Source organism: Hibiscus syriacus, unplaced genomic scaffold, assembly GCF_006381635.1.
Source record: "Hibiscus syriacus cultivar Baekdansim isolate YM2019G1 unplaced genomic scaffold, ASM638163v2 tig00111213_pilon, whole genome shotgun sequence".
Taxonomy (NCBI): Eukaryota; Viridiplantae; Streptophyta; class Magnoliopsida; order Malvales; family Malvaceae; genus Hibiscus; species Hibiscus syriacus.
Genome location: NW_024063022.1, coordinates 6,122,480 through 6,142,718, shown reverse-complemented (window position 1 = coordinate 6,142,718; position 20,239 = coordinate 6,122,480). Strand labels below are relative to the sequence as shown.

At 32.3% G+C, this 20,239-nt stretch overlaps 1 protein-coding gene across 1 annotated transcript in view; it reads left to right on the top strand.

The window, feature by feature from the left end:
* Window positions 1-304: 304 nt before the first annotated feature.
* The window catches only part of LOC120156038, a 28,960-nt gene continuing 9,025 nt past the window's right edge, over window positions 305-20,239 (top strand). The window contains exons 1-4 of the mRNA XM_039167457.1: window positions 305-333; window positions 514-593; window positions 1,091-1,155; window positions 1,243-1,350. Coding sequence (XP_039023388.1) covers window positions 305-333; window positions 514-593; window positions 1,091-1,155; window positions 1,243-1,350 — 282 coding nt within the window. The remainder of the gene's footprint in view (window positions 334-513; window positions 594-1,090; window positions 1,156-1,242; window positions 1,351-20,239) is intronic.

Genomic DNA, 20,239 nt, shown 5'->3' with positions numbered 1-20,239 from the left:
TAATTCCATGCTTCTTGGTATTTGTTTTCTGTTGTGAACATCATGAGCCGCACTCCTTGTGTTGCCTCTATTTCAGCTCACCTACTGAACCCGAAGGTGTCAAAGTGACTGATTGGACAAAAGCTGACCCGGATAATATTTTGACAACAAACGGGAGCAAACCAGGATGGTGTAATGTAGACCCAAATGCTGCATATGATTCCAAAGTTCTCTTTAAACAGGAATGTGATTGCAATATGATGGACTTTGGGGGCGTTTTGTGAAGTGCCTGTTGAAAGTATTTGTATCAACCAATGCTCTGGACATGGCTATTGCCGTGGAGGATTTTGTCAGGTAATGGCTTTGTACTTTTGCATTTTTAAATTAATAGTGAAACTTGATTTTCTTTTAAAGGAAAAGAATGGTACAAACTTCCTTCTACCTACATTCATTATAAGATATATACACGTGTGTGTGTGTTTGTCTGATCAACATTTTCCTGAATTTCTATTTCTGTGTATGATTTTTCTACAGAGTACTAAACAATCAGAACAACAAGAAAGGCATGGTTTTTTCCACTCTTCTCATTTTAGTAGTTGATTATGGTATAAAATGTAAGCTTTTGATGTTTTAACTGACATATCTCTTGTTTGGTTTTTTCCTTTGAAATGCTTGGATTTTATTGCTGAAGAGATCAGTGAGTAAACTTCCCTTAATTGGTCTTATCGGGTGAGAGTTAATTTTATCCTCGTAAATTTCTCCCGTGATTTGGTGCAAAACAGTCTGCAGTTTGGTTGCCATAATTGATTTTTTTGCCTTTTAAAGCTTGATATAGTTATGAGACTTATGTCAATAGTTTCTTTTATGTCACTCATTCTCCTAATCTACAAGCTTCACATCTTATGTTGTAACAATGTCTAGCAAGCGAACCATTTACATTAGAATAAGAATCTTCAGTTTTGGAAAGAGTATTGTGTGCATCAATTAGTTCTTGGTAGTTATATGTTTCTTTTGTTTTGTATCTTTCCTACCAGTTCTATATTTCCTGTGTAGTAGAAATAAATTGGTTTTGAACTGGCGTGATGAATGATATTTGGCTTGTTTCTTACAGCAAATATCTTGGTTGTGTCTATGTTCAGCGCGATTCAAAATCATCAGACTTTAAAGGTGTTGCAGGTGAGTCAAAATAAATTGGTTTTGAACTGTTACTACTACTATTTTAAAGCTTTTTCAGAGTTTTAGATTTATCATTCAAATCATCAGGCTTTTCAGGTTACTGCTAACAGCTGGGAAAGTGGCCTCTTTATCTTATTTCTTGTTGTATTTGCAATAATTGCTGATGGTTATGATCAATATTGTTATAATCAACATGTTTGTCTTTCATGTACTATATTAATGTATCTTGTTTCCCTGCATTGTGATTTTAATCATTCCCTGCATTTTGTGATTTTAATCATTAATTATTTTAGAAGCTTTTTTCTTTATGAAGTTTTGGTCTATTAGCTATTGTCTTTTTTTCTTTTAATTGTTTGAATTATCTATTGTTTTGCTATCAGCTTCTTGCCAACCATACTCTGTTCATAGTTCTGAATTTTAGGTGTTATTCTTGAAATGCAATAGAACTATCACGAGCATTTCTATGCCAAATCAGAAGCATCACACCTGTGTCACAACATTTTTTGCTTAGGAATGTTTGAAGCATTGTACCCATTAAGGGTTGACAGTGTTATGTATGTTAGTTAAATCTATATTTCTCCTTTTTTCCATATGCCATCTGATTATGGGGGTCTTCCAGAATGCATTGGCTAGCTTGCATATGTGGATATATGCCATGTATCATAGTTATTTAGAAAGAAGATAATGTTTAACATTTTTTCTCATTAGCTTGAACTTATGTTTGAAGGCAAGAAATTTGGAGGTAATATTGTTTAGAATCATGCTTTTTCTTCTAGTTTATCTTCTTGTAATATATTGTATCTGAATCCATTGTTTTCATTGTTGTTTGAATTGAAGGTACATTTCTGATGAAGAGAATCAATTGAAGTTGCATGCCAAAAGGAAAATTGCCACTAGAAGATTGTTTTTTATTCTAGTGAACAATGTTTTTATTCTATTGAAAGAGAAAGAACCTAGAATAAATTGTAGTGAACAATCTTGAACTATGTTACATTTTAATTTAATTTTATAAAATTTGATTTATTTTGCATATAATTTGTGTCGTAATTAAATTTTAAGTTTATTATTATTAGATAATGATATAGAATATTAAATATCAATTAATCTTAGCTAAAGAATGGTAATTATAGATCTGACTTTTTGCGGCGTTTGTGTCCAAAAACGTCGCTATAGATCTGACCTTTTGCGGCGTTTGTGTCCAAAAACGCCGCTATAGATCTGACCTTTTGCGGCGTTTGTGTCCAAAAATGCCGCTATAGATCTGTACTTTTGCAGCGTTTGTATCCAAAAACGCCGCTAAATATCTAACCTTTTGCGGCGTTTGTTTCCAAAAACGCCACTATAGATCTGTCCTTTTGCAGCATTTGTATCCAAAAACGCCGCTAAATATCTAACCTTTTGCGACGTTTGTTACAAAAACGCCGCTATAGATCTCGACCTTTTGCGGCATTTGTATCCAAAAACGCCGCTAAATATCTAACCTTTTGCGACGTTTGTTACAAAAACGCCGCTATAGATCTCGACCTTTTGCGGCATTTGTTCCATAAACGCCGCTAGAGATCTTGACCTTTTGCGGAGTTTGTTCTAAAAACGCCGCTATATATATCGACCTTTTGCGACGTTTGTTCCAAAAACGCCGCTATAGATCTTGAACTATAGCGGCGTTTTTGGTTCTCAAACGCCGCTAACTTTTGCGGCGCTGTTTTTTGCGGCGCTTCTTGCGGCGTTTTTCCAATCGCCGCAAGCGCTTTTAGCGGCGTTTAAAAACGCCGCTATAGGACTAAAAAAACGCCGCTAAAACTCTATTTTCCTGTAGTGCTACCGAAGTATCATTGTGTGATATTTAATTCATGTTAGGAACTTTAATTAGTTAAGGAAGTAATTTGCAATTGAACTTTCTGATAATTGACAAGTAACATAAAGTATATATATGTTCTATTTGTACTAGAAAAAATGAGAATTTTATTTTATATGCATTTTCTATTATAGAAATGATTTAAGGATGGAAAATAAATAATTAATAAATATACTTGGTTGGTTCATATTACTGTTATTTAACATATTTATGGTTGTGGTAAATTTTTATTAAGATGCCTAGTTCTGTTTTGCGTTTCATACTATTTTCATCTTATTAAAACTAAATTGTATCTTCATATTTATAAGTAAATATGTCTTAGTTTTCTATATTTAGGGATTCGAATATTTAGGTAATGCTTTCACTTATAAAAGCAAAATTAAGAATCTAAAGGCACCTAATTGGACTAAAGGCAAAGTTAAGGACCTAGTGGGATGAGAATTTTAATTATTAAGGATTAAATTCAAATAAATTTGAAATATCGTGCCCAAATTACAAAGATAAAGACTACATTAAATATATAATGAAACTTAAAATCTATTTTTGAATCTTTGTAACATCACAAAAATCGATCTAGAATTTATTTTGGTGTCTGATATCTAGAAAATTCTCATTTTATAGGTTATTTCGGTAATTTGAGTTTTAGATATGTAGATTAATTTTATTTTAGAGTTTGAATAGAAGAATAATTGCTTTGATATTGGTTTAGGGACTAAAATATGATATATTGAAACTTTATAATTTAAAGTAAATGGAAGCACAAATGTCAAAACGAAAATAAAGGACTACTGAAGTACTGATAAAATTTACCACTTAATCTAACTAGTAGAATTTGACGTTAAGTAGGGGTGTTCATAATTTGGTTAAAATTAAATTAATCGATCGAATTAAAATTACAATCGGTTAATTGATCGATTAATTTTGAGTTCGATCAGTTAATGGTTAATGATTTTTTTTCAAACTTCAATTTTGGTTAATTCAATTTAAAACCGGTTAATTAATTGAAGTAACCGAAATATTAAATATTTAATATTATATATATATATATATATATATTACTTAGCTTTAGAGGTATATAAACTTCGGTTTTAATCGAATTAACTGACCGAAATAAAAAATATTAAATATATAATATATTATTTATAAATTTCAATTAATTCGGTTAATTGAACCAAAAATATTTTTTATATATTATATATTAGTTGTAAACGTCATTTTTTTAATTTTAATTTTAATTTTATTATTATTATAAAAAAAACAATATAATATTATAGCAGTTGGGGGTATCCAGGCCCCACTTTTGACCTCAGAAATATGGAAAAAATAACTTCTGACCAGGCACTTGGTTTCTCCGTTTCTCTTGCTTCTTTCTTACTTTGCAGCCCGTTTGTGGCATAGGGAGTGACCACCGTTGAGCAGTGGCCGGCGTTCAAGGAAAACGACCTACAGTCAAGCAACGCCAGTTTTTGGTGGCCGGCGGAGGTTTGGGAGTTTCGACCGAGAGGTCGGTGTTTGGAGTGTGATTTTCGGGGCTTGGTTGTGAGAGATGAGTGGACGTCGGGGGGCCCTTTTTACGTCGTTTAGGTCTTCTCCGGTCGGTTTACGACGATCTTGAAGGAGTGAGGGGAACGCCGGTGGTTTGTGACCAGCGTTGAGGCTTGCTTTAAGCCTCTCGGCGTGGGGGAGAGAAAGAACGAGAGAGAGAGAGTTTGCACGGGGGGAAAAGTTTTTTCGTTGGCCTTCCTTTGGTCGTGGTTGGGGTCGCCAGTTAGTTTAGGTTGGTCACCGGCCTAGTGGACGGCGTGTGAGGGCCGGTGCTGAGGAGTTTTGGAAGCTTGGTAAGCTTTGGCCGATTACATGAAAGATGGGGGAATAGTTGATGTTTTAAACAAAGGGTAAATCATGCAAATGTCCTTTTACTTTTAGAGTGATTTTATGTTTTAGTCCTAAGTTCACGGGTAAATCACGAATAAGTCCTCCCATTTTATTTATTATCTATTAACTTCTAACTGTTAAATTTTTTATTATTTTTTTGAATTATTATATGACCTTGTGGTGACCCGATTCGGGGTATGATCTGCATTATTATGGTTCAGACTCTATTAACATTTCTAACACTAACCATTAATTTCTTACTGCTAACTTTTCTAACCGCTAACTTATTTATTTATTTATTTATTCTATATTCAAAATATCGTACGACCTTGCGACGACCACCCGAGGTACGACTTGCATTATTTACGATCTGAGTTAAATATTAGAAATTAATGCTACCATTCTATTTTATTGCTCTTTTATTTTTGTTATTTAATTTTATGCACATTTAAATTTTTACCCTTTACTTTTTTATTTATTTAATTTCAGTCCTTTAATTTCATTACTTTAATTTACTATTTTATTTATTTATTATTTATTTTTACCCTTCTTTTTTAGTGCTATAATTTTACTCCTTTTTTATATTTTAATTGTATTTAATATTTGTATCCTTTTAATTTAATCCTTGATGGATCACCTTTTTTAGATTTAGTCCATAATCTTTTAATTATTCAATTCATATTTAGTCATTAAATTAAGAGAATTCTTAATTTGGTCATCGCTTTTCTTGAGGTTCCAATTTAATTATTAGAATTGCAATATTGATTAAAATTAATTTAAGTTAATGTTAGAACCTCTATTTTAGTTAAATTTCAATCTCGTTCTTTTAATTTAGGGAATAATTCTAGTTGGCCTTCGTTAAATGCTCAAGAGACCATCTCAATTATTCGATTCGATAATTGATTAAAATCAAGTAGGATTAATATTAGAGTACATTTTTAGGTTTGTATCATGGTTCTTTAATTTTCATAATTTGACACTTCATGATAGAAAAATCCTTAATATATCCTTAGTTTAATTAGGATTGATAAAAAATTTATTTGACTGCATTTTATTTTAAAACCTAAGACAATGTTCACTTATTAAGGGAGTCAATAGTGTATCACCCGTAAGTATGCTCAGAGGATGTCTACTGGTGATTCCCAAAATAGGTCGACATCCTTTTCAAAACCGTATCATGATTTTATAAAATATCGAGGCAATATCCGGTTATTAGGCACAATAGTTGATCTCCCGCATTTATGCTAGGGGTGAATGCTATTGGCTTCAATAAACGAATACCCTTTTCAACTTTGCATTCTTAATGATTTTTAAATTAGATAAAGTTCGAACTCAAAATATTCGATTCTAAATATAGGGTAATCAACTAAATACAAATTTTTGGGCGCTTGTGGTAGTGCTAATCCTTCCCCACATGTAACGGACTCCTGAACCTGATTTCTAGATTTTCCTAGATCCTAAAACTTGGTTTATTTTGATAAAATAAAATATTTTATTAAAATCACCCGATTTTTATAGTGTCCCAATCGTACCTTAAATAATGGTGGTGACTGCTCATATTTCAAAACCTTTTCAAAGAAAACCCTAAGTCGGTACTTATTTCCCCCCGCCTGGGCGAAAAACGGTGTCGACAACTTGGCGACTCCGCTGGGGACATTTTGTTTTTAAAACAACTTGAGAGTCGAGCCACAAGTTGGTTACCCTATATTTAGGATTTTGGAAATTATGAGTTCGACCTTATTTAATTTACGATTCATTATGTTATTTCAAAAGGAAAAATGTTTTCTCTCTGGTTAATACGTACACTTCTGTGAATATTTAGGACTGTTGCATATCATAGCTCTAAACTCGAGCTCAATCCCGGTTTACCTAAGTAGGGGGAAACATCATACCTCATGGGGAGCATTGGGCTTTCTTGTGTGGGTCTGAAAAATTACCCCTGGAAAGCATCCTAAGTCACCTGTCCGGATATCAGTTCTGAGACATGCTTTTAGCGATGTGATCCCCTAAGCAGAGAATCCAATTTGCAAGTCTGTAATGGGTCAGAATCAGAGTCAACCTTGGTAGGTTGTAAAGATGGCTTGGGAACCCTTTTCTAGAACCCAACTTCATCTAGAGAATTTAGTAAACCTACCACGCTAGAGCCATGTGGATAACCTAGGAGAACTAGAACGCATGCGGATATGACTCTTAATTTCCTTTGTATGCTTTATTTTTTAGTCTCAACTTTGAGTTATATTTAATTATTTTTACTAAGCTTACATTTATTTGAATAATCATTTTAACTAACTTGATTATTTTTGTTTGGTTTCTACTAACTTGATTTTATTTTGTTTTATCTTGTGTTTTGTTGTATTTTTACATGAACATGACATATCCTTCAAAGGTAGTGATCCCTCAAATAACTGATCTTTTAGAATGTTCTTGAAAAATAATTCCCACAACAATGCCTTTCATTTGGGTTAGATAGACTTTCAAAGATTCTCTACGTAGATCGAGTAGCGTCAAGAGATAGCCTACCTACTAAGGATACAAACCATACATCTGCTTGTTGAGGTAACAAGTTGGACTCAAGAAGATTCTACACTAAATCCAACAATTGAAGGTCACAAACTAGCTCGAAAAATTCCTGAAAGTAGGAGATGAAATAGAAGCTTTGAGGACAATGCAATACCCAAACGCTCGTAGGGGATGGACAACTTGAACATGGACCAGATTTTCACTAACCCAGTGTATCGAGATATTGTCAATTTTTCAAGAATTGTTCAAAGAACAATTATTTTTGGAAATAATTCCTTTTTTGCATTTACATTTTGCATTTTGCACTCCTATTTTTTGCATTTGCATGTGCATATTTGCATTCGCATCTATACATCATACATTACATAAATATACATTGCATATTAATATGCATTAATCACATATCTTAGGAGTAACTTGTGGAGAATCTTACAATAGAAGTTTTTGAGGTAAATTGAAGTTACCCCATTCGTACATAAAAAATGATTGAGAGCTATGGACGTAATGTTAGCGTCGTCTGAAGTTCGGGGCACATCATGGAGATCTGTGGGGCATCGAAGAGCAAGGTCTAGAATTCAATTGACTTAGGAGCATGAACCATTAGTAACGAGACATTTTGATACGAGTTAAAAAAGTTCTTTCATCCATTGTGAAACCTTATTGCACTGGCTTTGTCCAGTTTGAACGTGTTTTTATTTTTTCTTTGTATACTCAATAAATATTTTTTTTATTAAACTTATGTCATTTTCCAAGGTTATGAGAAATAAATCAAGTTTTAATCTCATAATTCTTTGAATATCGAATGAATTAAAGGTTCTTTTACTACTTCATTAATTATAAACATTTTACAAGTGGCAAGATTAGACATTCCATACCCCATCAAAAGTCGAAAGAACCATTACTTGGTTCCTTACCCAAAATAGCACATGTTTACTACCAAAAGACCGAACATTGACATCACTTCCCTTTGAAACAATAAAGTCATGCACTTATCATCCCTAAGGCACCAAAACCCGTACTTTTACCTTCTCAGACAGAAATAAACTTTCCATAACACTACCTCTTTAGAATTATTAAAGCCACACATTTCTCTTCCTAGACACAGAATTATCATTCATTTCCTAACTTCAATAAATCCTAGAGGCATAAAGTATAATATGGTTGGGTGTATGAGAACTATTCTTACAAGGAAGGCAAGGTGGAGTGTTACAGATCAAGTTTTTGCTAGAGAATTCGAATAATTAGGGCATACTAGGAGCGAATGGAAGAAGAATAAAAAAAGGATATAATTGAAATAATTCTATCATGCATTAATTACATTGTTTTCATGTGAATAAGGTTAATCCTGAATACTCGTTCCCCTAGGGATACCTCTTTTATAAGGACTTCTATGTATGAGATGATGAACAACTTTGTTTCATTTATAAATATATATATATATATATATATATATCCCTTGTTGTTCCCATTTGAGCATATAGTATATTTCTTCATATTCAACCCTAACCAAGGATCAACCTCCACACCAAGGAGCAAGGTGAAGGAAATCTGCTTACAGAGGCAAGCCATATTGAGAAATAACAAGATGCCACCAGGTGGACCACATACAAAACGCTTGAAGGTCAAATCAAGTTGAAAACACAGAGAGAGAGGAAAGAAGATATATCAAAAAGAAAAATAAAAAAACATAAAAAAGAGAGAGAAGAAAGAAAGAAGAGAAAGAAAAAAATAAAAAAAAAGAGTAAAAAAGAAAGCAAAAAAGAGAAAAAGGAAAAAAAGAAACATATCAAATACTTTAAGACGAGTGACTTAATAATCCTCAAACCACAAAGTTAATCAAGTATGACTAGTTCAAAGATCCATATTCAATAAGAAGATCAAGAATATGATGGCATAACGAGATAGAGATAAACTCTAGGGTGAAAACCCAAAATGGGTAATCTAGAGGGATCCAGGAAAATGAAGAAAAAGAAATGGTTATAAGTAGATTCAAATATAGTAAGACAAGATTGAAGATAACAGGACGAATTGATCCTTGGTTCGATCACCCTTAAACACTTGTTTGAGCCTATTTATCATTTTCTTTTATAATCGTGAGCCCTAGACTACGTTGCGTGTCTGAAAAGTCTCTTCTAATCATACATGGATTTCTAAGTGGAGAGACTATCTTCAGATTTCATTCCACCCCTCAGGGTTAATTTTATTTGCAAAAAACGTTTTCTAAAATCTTTAATGCATGATAGGGAAAAATAATAAAAAGAGATGATGTATTAAAACCAAAGGAGAATTCGAGTTGAAAACATGAAAATGTGGCTCGAATACGAAGATTGTCAACTACTGCACAGAAGACGATATTATACATTTCTTGATAAAGCACTGCACAACCCAAAGACGCTCATGAGGGTTGAGAACCAGTGAACATTTCTGAAAGATAAACACAACAACCAATTCATCATATCAAACACCAGAATCAAGTATGCAAGATTTCAACCTAAGAAGCCAACCTGAAACATATTACCTCCTCAAATTAACCTGAAACACATTACCTTCCCAAGTCAACCTAAACCTCAAATCAACATTAATCTTTATACTTGTCAAATGTATAAAATTTTTGAAGGATTAAAAGAGAAGTTGACTTATTTGATATTCAATAAACTACTGTTCTACAATTTGTTTGGATTGTGAGCTTGAAGAAAATGACAACATTTTTTAAATTTATTCAACAAAATTTCTCCTCATTTCTAAAATAAAAGAAAAAAGAAAAACATTTTCAAATAGGGCAATCTCAAATGAAAAAGGTCCTTGAAGCTTATGAGGCTTATCCTGTCTCAAATTGGAGAATAACAAACGATGCCAGAATAATGAGGCATTTCACAATCTTGAAAGCAAATAGTTCGAGATATTAGAAGGGTCGAATGATAGAACTTCTAACACTTCCTTGTGATGTGTCGGTAATCCGTTAAAAAGAAGATGATCGCCTTAGTCGAAAGGGACATATATCTCAACTCATAGCAAAATTTCAAGATATTTCTATTAGAAGAGTTGATCATTTCTTAAGTGTTCCATCTGATTATGTCATCATGAGGAGAAGCCCTCAAAAATATTCAATAACAATGTCGAGTAGTGACACGAGAGTGAAACCATTCGAGATTAAGATTTTGGCACAAAGAGAGCCATGAGTACCCACATTGGGGCATTACCAAAATTAGATCTCACTGACATAACAAGATTCAAATCAAACAAACATGGTGAATGAGTATCACCACTTGGAGTGCCAGTGTCAAAAGATGAAAACAAAAAGAGCTTATATTGAGAAACAAACCATTCATGCTTCAGTTGGAAGACGAGTCTTGAGAAAAAAATTTTGATTGAGCGGTCGAGTCAAGGATAGAAATGGCGTCAATGCCATATACCTGATCATAACAAGAATTCGAGAGAGAAAATATTCCCTTCAAAGTGAAGACATAAAACAAAGACCATAATATGATCATGTTGATCCCCAGAAGATTGTAAACCTGAGCTGGCAAGTTGCTACTAAGGCAAGATTCATTAAAGAATGATTATGTGAAGGAAGGTTGATGTGTCTAATTTGAAGCGAGAATCGAGAAGAATAATGATCAAAATTTCTGCATACAAGAAAGTCATGCATTACATTTAGAGACATTTAAGTGCATTCATCTTGTCATACATATATACATAATTCTTACAAAAGTTTTCAAGAAAAGAAGAGAAAGAAAAGTAAGAATTCAAGCCTCAAATGGAGGGAATTACATTAAGAGTGGCAGAAACTCAAGAATTGAGGAATCCAATATACAGAACAATCATCATTTTTGAAGTATGACATGTTACCCATCTAATGTGTTTTTTTAGAAAATAAGTCTGATTTTCAGAAGTTTCTTGATGATTTTTTAAATGACCTTTCAAAGAAACTAAGTCTGATTTTCAAAAGTTTCTTGATGATTTCTAAATGACCTTTCAAAGAAACTAATTCTGATTTCAAAAGTTTCTTGATGATTTTTAAATGAGTTTTCAAAAAAACTAAGTCTGATTTTCAGAAGTTTCTTGATGATTTTTAAATGAGTTTTCAAAGAAACTAAGTCTAATTTACAGAGGTTTCTTGACATGATGAGTTTTTGAAAGAAGCTAAGCATGATTTTCAAGGGTTTTTTATGTTTTCAAATGAAAAGCTAAGCCTAATTTTTAAGGGTTTCTTGATGTTTTCAAGTGAAGTTGAAAGAAGCTAAGCCTGATTTTTAGGGGTTTCTTGATGTTTTCAAATGAATTTTAAAGAAGTTGAGCCTAATTTTTAGGGGTTTCTTGAAGTTTTCAAATGAATTTGAAAGAACTTAAGCCTAATTTTCGAGGGTTTCTTGATGTTTTCAAATGAATTTTTAAAGAAGTTAAGCCTAATTTTTAGGGATTTCTTGATGAGAATTGTAAACGAAATTTTTTAAGAAAGTAAACTTGATTTTCAAGGGTTTCTTGATGAGTAAGTCCTTCGGGCCATCAGTAAGTCCCCCAGGCCATTAGTAAGTCTTTCGAGCATGATTCTTAAATTTTTTAGGTCATCTATAAGTCTTTTGAGCAAGATGATAAGTCATTCGGGTCATCTATAAGACATTCAGACAGGATGTTTTCACATGATTTTTGAAAAAAATGAGAAAGAGATTTCCAAAGTTTCTTATTCTTTTCTGAAAATTGAGATTTATGAAAGAAAAATGTGATTTCCAAAGTTTCTTACTTAGTAAGTCCTTTGGGCCACTAGTAAGTTTTTTTAGCATGGTGATTAAGTCCTTCGGGCCATCCATAAGACTATCGAGCAAGATGCATTTAAAATGGACAACATAATTTGCAACACTAAAATGCCACCATGCATATATATTCAGGTATTTGCAAATTAGAAGCATACACATTCAAGTTTTGAATATCCGAAAGGAATTCAAAGAGTCAATAAAGATTTCATTTCACAGCTTCGCGAGGAAGAAGATGATTTCAGCAAAGAATCAATCCATATTTTTTTCACCATTGAAAGAAATAAATCTCCACAAGAATTGAGGACCATCAGGTCATTAGCTTGGGGTATTTCAAATACAATCACTGACATATTATAATCTTTTTCAGGTTTGAAACTTGTCAAAGAGAGGAAAAACTAATCAACATTTCCAGTGGAGAGTTCATAATGAGAAGAACTCATTCATCGAGGGAGAAGAAGTTCATAATGAGAAGAACTTGTTCAACATTGGCTCAATATTTCCAGTGGAGAGTTTATAATGAGAATAACTCATCTGATTAGGGAGAAAAAGTTATTAATAATAAGAAATTGTTCAACCTTAACTCGATTCATCACATATGAAGTTGAATTAGCAACACCTCACTCGAGGGATCAAAAAAATCCTGTAGAGAGTTCATAATGAGAAAAACTCATCCAATGAGGGAAAAGAAGTTCATAATGAGAAGAACTTTTTTAACTTTAGCTCGATTCATCACATAGGAGTTGAATCAGCAATACCTCACTCGAAGGATCAATATTTCCAGAGGAAAGTTCATAATGAGAAGAACTCATCCGACAAGGGACAAGAGTTCATAATGAGAAGAACTTGTTCAACCTTAGCTCGATTCATCACATATGGAGTTGAATCAGCAACACCTCACTCGAGGGATCAACATTTCCAGGGGAGAGTTCATAACGAGAAGAAATCATCCGATGAGGGAGAAGAAGTTCATAATGAGAAGAACTTGTTCAACCTTGACTCGATTCATCACATACGAAGTTGAATCAGCAACACCTCACTCGAGGGATCGACATTTCCAGTGAAGAGTTCATTATGAGAACAACTCATCCGATGAGGGAGAATAAGTTCATAATGAGAAGAACTCATTTGATGAGGGAGAAGAAGTTCATAATGAGAAGATCTTGTTTAACCTTAGCTCGATTCATCACATATGGAGTTGAATCAGCAACAATTCACTCGAGGGATCAACATTTCCAGTGGAGAGTTCATAATGAGAAGAACTCATCCGATGAGGGAGAAAAAGTTCATAATGAGAAGAACTTGTTCAACCTTAGCTCGTTTCCATCACATAAAGAGTTGGAACATCACCAATACTTTGCCCGTCCATCACATAAGGAGTTAGATCAACATCACCATTTCGCTCATCAATTACATAAGGAGTTGGATCAACATCAGATTGGGTCAACCATCACAAAAAAGAGTAGATTGATAACCCCAGTGAAGAGTTCATAATAAGAAGAACTCGCTTGATAAGAAGAACTTGGAACTCAAGATTTTAACAGTTCAGGCCGGATAAAAAAATTGTGCTTACTTTTTTTGCTCTATTCCTATTCCACAACAATGAACAAAGATGGGCAGCTGTAAACTCCATTTTTATTTTATTTTTTATTTTATTTTTATTATAAAAAAGAAAAAACAATATAATATTCTAGCAGTTGGGTATAATAACCCCAACCACTTTGTATCTAGCCCCCCTTTTTAACCCCCGAAAATATGAGGGTAAATTTTGACTAAGCACTTGGTTTCTCCATTTCTCTTGCTTTCTTTTTTTCTTTCTTACTTTGATGCTCATTTGTGGCATAGGGAGTGGCCACCATTGAGCGGTGGCTGGTGTGCAAGGAGACCGACATACTGTCAAGCAACGCCGGTTGTTGGTGGCCGTGGAGGTCTGAGAGTTTCGACCGAGAGGTCGATGTTTGGAGTGTGATTTTCAGGGCTTGGTTTGTGAGTGATGAGCGGACATCGGGGGGTCCTTTTTATATTGTTTAGGTCTTCGTCAGTTAGTTTACGTCGATCGTGAGGAAGTGAGGGGAACGTCGGTGGTGTGGCTAACATTGAGGCTTGTTTTAAGCCTCTCAGCGTGGGGGATAGAAAGAACGAGAGAGAGAGTTTGCACGAGGGGAAAAGTTTTTCCGTTGGCCCTCATTTGGTCGTGGTCGCCAGTTGGTGTAGGTTGGTCACCGGCCCGGTGGCCGGCGTGTGAGGGTCGGTGTATGGCTGGCGGTGAGGAGTTTTGGAAGTTTGGTAAGCTTTAGTCGATTACATGAAATATAGGTGGAATAGTTTCTGTTTTAAAAAAAGAGGTTAATCATTCTAAGGTCCTTGTACTTTTAGCATAATTTTATGTTTTAGTCCTAAGTTCGCGGGTAAATCACGCATAAGTACTCTCATTTTCAGCGTGTTTCGCGCTTTGGTCACTATTGTGGGAAAATCACCTTTAAGTCCTCCGTATTTTAGCCCCTCTTACACTCTGGTCACTTACTTTCTTATTTATTTCGAATATGCATATTGATTTTACTAACTTTTAATTTGGTCACTATTTTTGCTAGTTTATTTGTTATAGTTTAGCTACTGTTTTATTATTTTGTTGCATTGTCGTCACTGGTCATATTATTATTTATTCGTTTCGAATATGATGTATTAATTATATTATTTATTATTGCTTATTAATAGTCGAATTATTATACGACCTTGTGGTGACCCGATCCGGGATATGATCCATATTATTATGGTCCAGACTCTATTAACTCCTAACTGTTAAATTTTTTTATTAATTTGTTTGAATTATTATACGACCTTATGGTGACCCGATCCAAGGTATGATATGCATTATTATGGTTCAGACTCTACTAACATTTCTAACACTAACAGTTAATTTCTTACTGCTAACCACTAACCGCTAACTTTTCTAGCTGCTAATTACTAACCGCTAACTTTTTATTTATTTATTTTATGTTCGAAATATTGTACGACCTTGCGACGACTCACCCCGGGTACGACTCGAATTATTTATGGTCCAGGTTAAATATAAAAAATTAATGCTAACATTTTATTTTATTGCTCTTTTACTTTTTGTTATTTAATTTTTTGCACATTTAAATTTCTACCCTTTACTTTTTTATTTATTTAATTTCAATCCTTTAATTTACTATTTTATTTATTTATTTTTACCCTTCTTTTTTTAGTGCTTTAATTTTAGTCTCTTTTTATATTTTAATTTTATTTAATATTTATATCCTTTTAATTTAATCCTTGATGGATTACCTTTTTTAGATTTAGTCCATAATCTTTTAATTATTCGATTCATATTTAGTCATTAAATTAAGAGAATTTTTAATTTGGTCCTCGCTTTTGTTTGAGGTTCAAATTTAATTATTAGAATTGAAATATTGATTAAAATTAATTTAAGTTAATGTTAGAACCTCTATTTTATTTAAATTTCAATCTAGTTCTTTAATTTAGGGAATAAATCAAGTTGGCCCTTGTCTAAATGCTCAAGGGATCATCTCAATTATTCGATTCAATAATTGATTAAAATTAATATTAGAGCCTACATTTTTAGGTTTGTCTCAAGGCTCTTTAATTTTCATAGTTTAACACTTCAGGATAGAAAAAACCTTAATATATCCTTAGTTTATTTAGGATTGATAAAAAAATTGTTTGACTGCATTTTATTTTAAAACCTAAGGTAATGTTCACTTATTAAGGGAGTCAATAGTATATCTCATGCAAGCATGCTCAGGGGGTGACTACTGGTGATTCCCAAAATAGGCTGACATCCTTTTTCAAAACCGTATCATGATTTTTTAAAAATATCGAGGCAATATCCGGTTATTGCCTCGATAGCTGATCTCCCACATTTATGATAGGGGTGAATGCTATTGGCTTCAATAAACTAATATCCTTTTCAACTTTACATTCGTAATGATTTTTAAATTAGATAAAGTTCGAACTCAAAATCTTCTATTCTAAATATAGGGTAATCAACTAGGTACCAATTTTTTGGCGCTTGTGGGGGTGTTAATCCTTTCCCACACGTAACTGACTCCCAAACTTGATTTTTGGATTTTTACAGACCCTAAAACTTGGTTTACTTTGGTAAATTTTAAAATGTTTTAATAAAATCACTCGTTTTTTTATAGTGTCCCAATCGTACCTTAAATGATTGGTGGCGACTCCTCACATTTCAAAACCTTTTCAAAGAAAACCGCCAAGTCGGTAATTGTTTTTCCCCTGCCCGAGCAAAAAACGGTGTCGAAAAATACACATAATATATTGTATTATTAAAAACTTTATTAGAAAATTTTAATTGAATAAAAGAAAAAAAAAGTACAAAAATCCTTGAAACGATGCATTTCAATGTCATAAATGTAGCCGTGGGAAATGCTTTTAGTAAACAAGATTGTCAAATTTTCTTTCATCGGATTTGTTGAACATCAATTCCCCACTCCTTTATAGATCATAGGTGAAGAAAAATTTCGATAATATGGATTTTGTTTTGCCACTATACATATCTAAAATCTGCAAAACCAACTAATTTTATATTAGATAAATTATGAAAAAAAATAATCTCACATCTTTTTTACCTTAAGGGTAATAAAATATATAATCGATCTTATATAAACAATATGTTAGAACCAAACCATAATACATATGGAATTAATTGATAGGTTGAAATCTTTGAGTTTTTCTTTGGATGTGATCTTCCAAGAAGATAGGTTTGCTCTTGTCATAAAAACTCTCTAACAGGAATAAGAGTAATACAAGTTAACCTATTTCTTGGGGACTACTACATCTTTATATAAATTGAATATTAGTTCAATCGTTTAAGTATTTATAATTCTGCCCCCATCAAATTATAAATACAACTTATGATATCTACACTTTGATTTCATGAAATTTTAATACATATAACACATGTAACATAATTGGTCACTTAATTTTGTGTCATACTTTATGATAACATTGTACATTATACATATGTGCCCACAAATATGAATTTTACTTCAACAATCTCCCACTATGGCAACATATGTTTCTTGACAAATGTACAACCTTAAGAGTTGAGCTCAAAATTTGCTATCATATAATAAGTATTATATAACAATCTCGTCCATCATTTATGTCCATATATGATCAAAGTAGTCTTCGTCGTATCAATCATAACTAGACCCATCAATGGTCACATATACAAACATAGTCAAATGACATAGATCAATCATGGAGTATAACATGGAAATTACATGTAATGTGAACCACCCATGTCTATTTTCAACTGGTCCTCTTTAAACATTACTGAGATCAAATTTTACCAAAATCAGAGTGTGGATAAACCAAAAGAAACATTATTTATGCAGAAAATAACTTTAACATAAATATCCTCAAACTGAAGTAAATGAAATTGTGTCTATAACAAACGAGCATTTAAATTACAAACTGCCACTAAAATTGAATATCCTTAAATGATATCACACTCACATGAGTAGCGTGCTCATGAAAAACCTAGGGTGACAGCTCCTTAGTAAGTGCACAATAATGAGTTTGTACTAATATGCTCTATAAGCAAATAATCACTCTGATTTTTCTTTAACAACTAAAAACATAATATCTATGTGATTAGACTTTAAGGTGTTTCTATTATATATGGAATAAAGAACTATAACTTGATTGTCACAAAAATAACTCAAGTGGTCTTTCTTATCAATCCATAATTAGCAGTTCATGTGACAAAATTCACATTCATATTCCAATAAGTTGGAGTCCATAAACACGATGATCTCTTCCTTACTAGACCTCTGATATGTGAGCATGTATGTTTTTGTTCTTAAATGTATCATATGAATCAATTTGCCTACTATCTAGCGATCCATACCCAAATTGCTTAGATATATGCTTAATATCCTACAATCATACGCTATATATAAATGCGTATAAACCTGATTATACATTAAATTCTTTATTTATTTTGAAACATAAGAAACCTTTTACATTTTCTTAGTTTCAAAACCATTCTTAGGGCACTGATCAAGACTAAACTTGTTTCCTTTAGAAATATAGGGTATTATTTGGTTTACTCCCACTAAACTTATAATATATACAATTATCAACCAAATTCATCTCAAAACCAAACGAGATAATCACTTGATGAAATTTGTTATACAAATAACGTTAATAGTACTTGAACTTATAAATGAATTTCCTTAAATTGCATATCATTAGTGTCACAGCCCCATTTTAAAAATAAAAAAAATAAAATTATAGAATTAATTTAATTAACTTAGTGACTAAATTGCAATTTTTCAAAATTTATAGCCTAATTTTAAATATATAAGAAATTTATAGACTTAACCCTGAATTTTCCCATTTTTTGGTCAATAGAAAAAATTAAAAAAAATGGATTAGGTGGCTAGGGGGCTTCAAACCCTTGTCCCCAGATAAGGCCGCCCATGTCTTAGTCATTTAGGCTAGGGCACTGTTGTGAAATACTATAAATATTTAGAATTGTATTTCATTATCGTACTGATTTGAGTTTGATCAAATTAAAGATTTACCTTTGATAGTTTGAAATCAACAAGTTTGATCATGGGATTATCAAATCTCACATTATTTATATGGGTAAACTACACAATTTATCACTGAACTTTACTCTCTCTCTTATTTCACTCATTGTACTTTCAATTTTTCCAATTTACTAAACTTTTGAATTTCTCCTGTTTTGGTCGCTACAAATTATTTTATTATTATTATTATTATTCTATGACATGGAATTTTTATATATTATTAAATATAAAAATAATTTAAAATAAATAATAAAATAATATTTTATTATTATCAAGTTTAAAAATAATCACTGTCTTTTCTTGTCACCATCGACCATCATTTAGGTTTAATTTTATATTTTAAATTATTTTATATTAAATAATAATAAAAATGTCATATCGTATCAAAATAATAATAAAATAATTTATAGTGATCAACACAGGAACAATTCGAAAGTTCAACGAATAAATTAAAAAATTAAAAGTACAGTGATTAAAGAAATGAAAGAGAGAATAAAGAAACCTGAAAATCTAAAACTTGTATGAGAGAAAACTGACTATTTACATAAATAATAAAAAGCATGATTCAAACAAAATTGCTATGAAAGACAACAATTAATTTAATGGAAAAAATAAAGAAATGAATAAAACAACAATCCAACCAGCCGGATGGCTTAGGGCGTGCCCACTACAGTTAGGGATGAGCATGGGTCGGGTTGGGTCGGATTTTTGTTCCACCCGATCTAATCCGAGAACAATGACTCTTTCACCCGAAATCCGATCTAACCCGCATAATATATACCCTCCACCCGACCAGAACCTAACTGACTTTTTGAAATAAAATACGAACCCGAACCGAAATAATAAAAAATATTATTTTTATTCAATAAAAACAATAATTTAATTCAAAAAAAATATATAGAGGGTAATATTGTAATTATTCCTAAATATATAAGGTAAAATTATATTTTTCCGGGTCAGATATTTTTCATCCTAAACCCGACCTGACCCAACCCGAACACCACCTTTAAAAACCCCACCCCACCTGAATTGTTTTTAAAAAAAACCCGGCCCAATCAAATTGGGTCGAAACCCATTTGATTTGGGTCTCATGACCATCCCTAACTACAGTCCTCCGCTCTACCAACTGAGCTAAGGTCGGTTACAGTTCCCTTTAATACATTAGTTATATTTAATTATGTTTAATGCAATATTCTTCATCTTAATAATTAATAATGGGAATTAGGATTTGGGTCATTGGATTTTCTCATGCAGATTTTCCCCAAATCTTTGAGACTTCAAAATATATATTTTCCGCATAAATAATAAGTAAAAACAAAATGAAATTTGAAACGTTTAACTTAAGTAAAAAACATTAATCACCGAAAAATAAAATATATAGATGTAGATATAATTTAAACATTTATTTTTTGGTCAAATCTTTCTAAAATTAACCTTATTCTTGAAATCCAACCCTACTATGGACTTACGAATTATCCTGT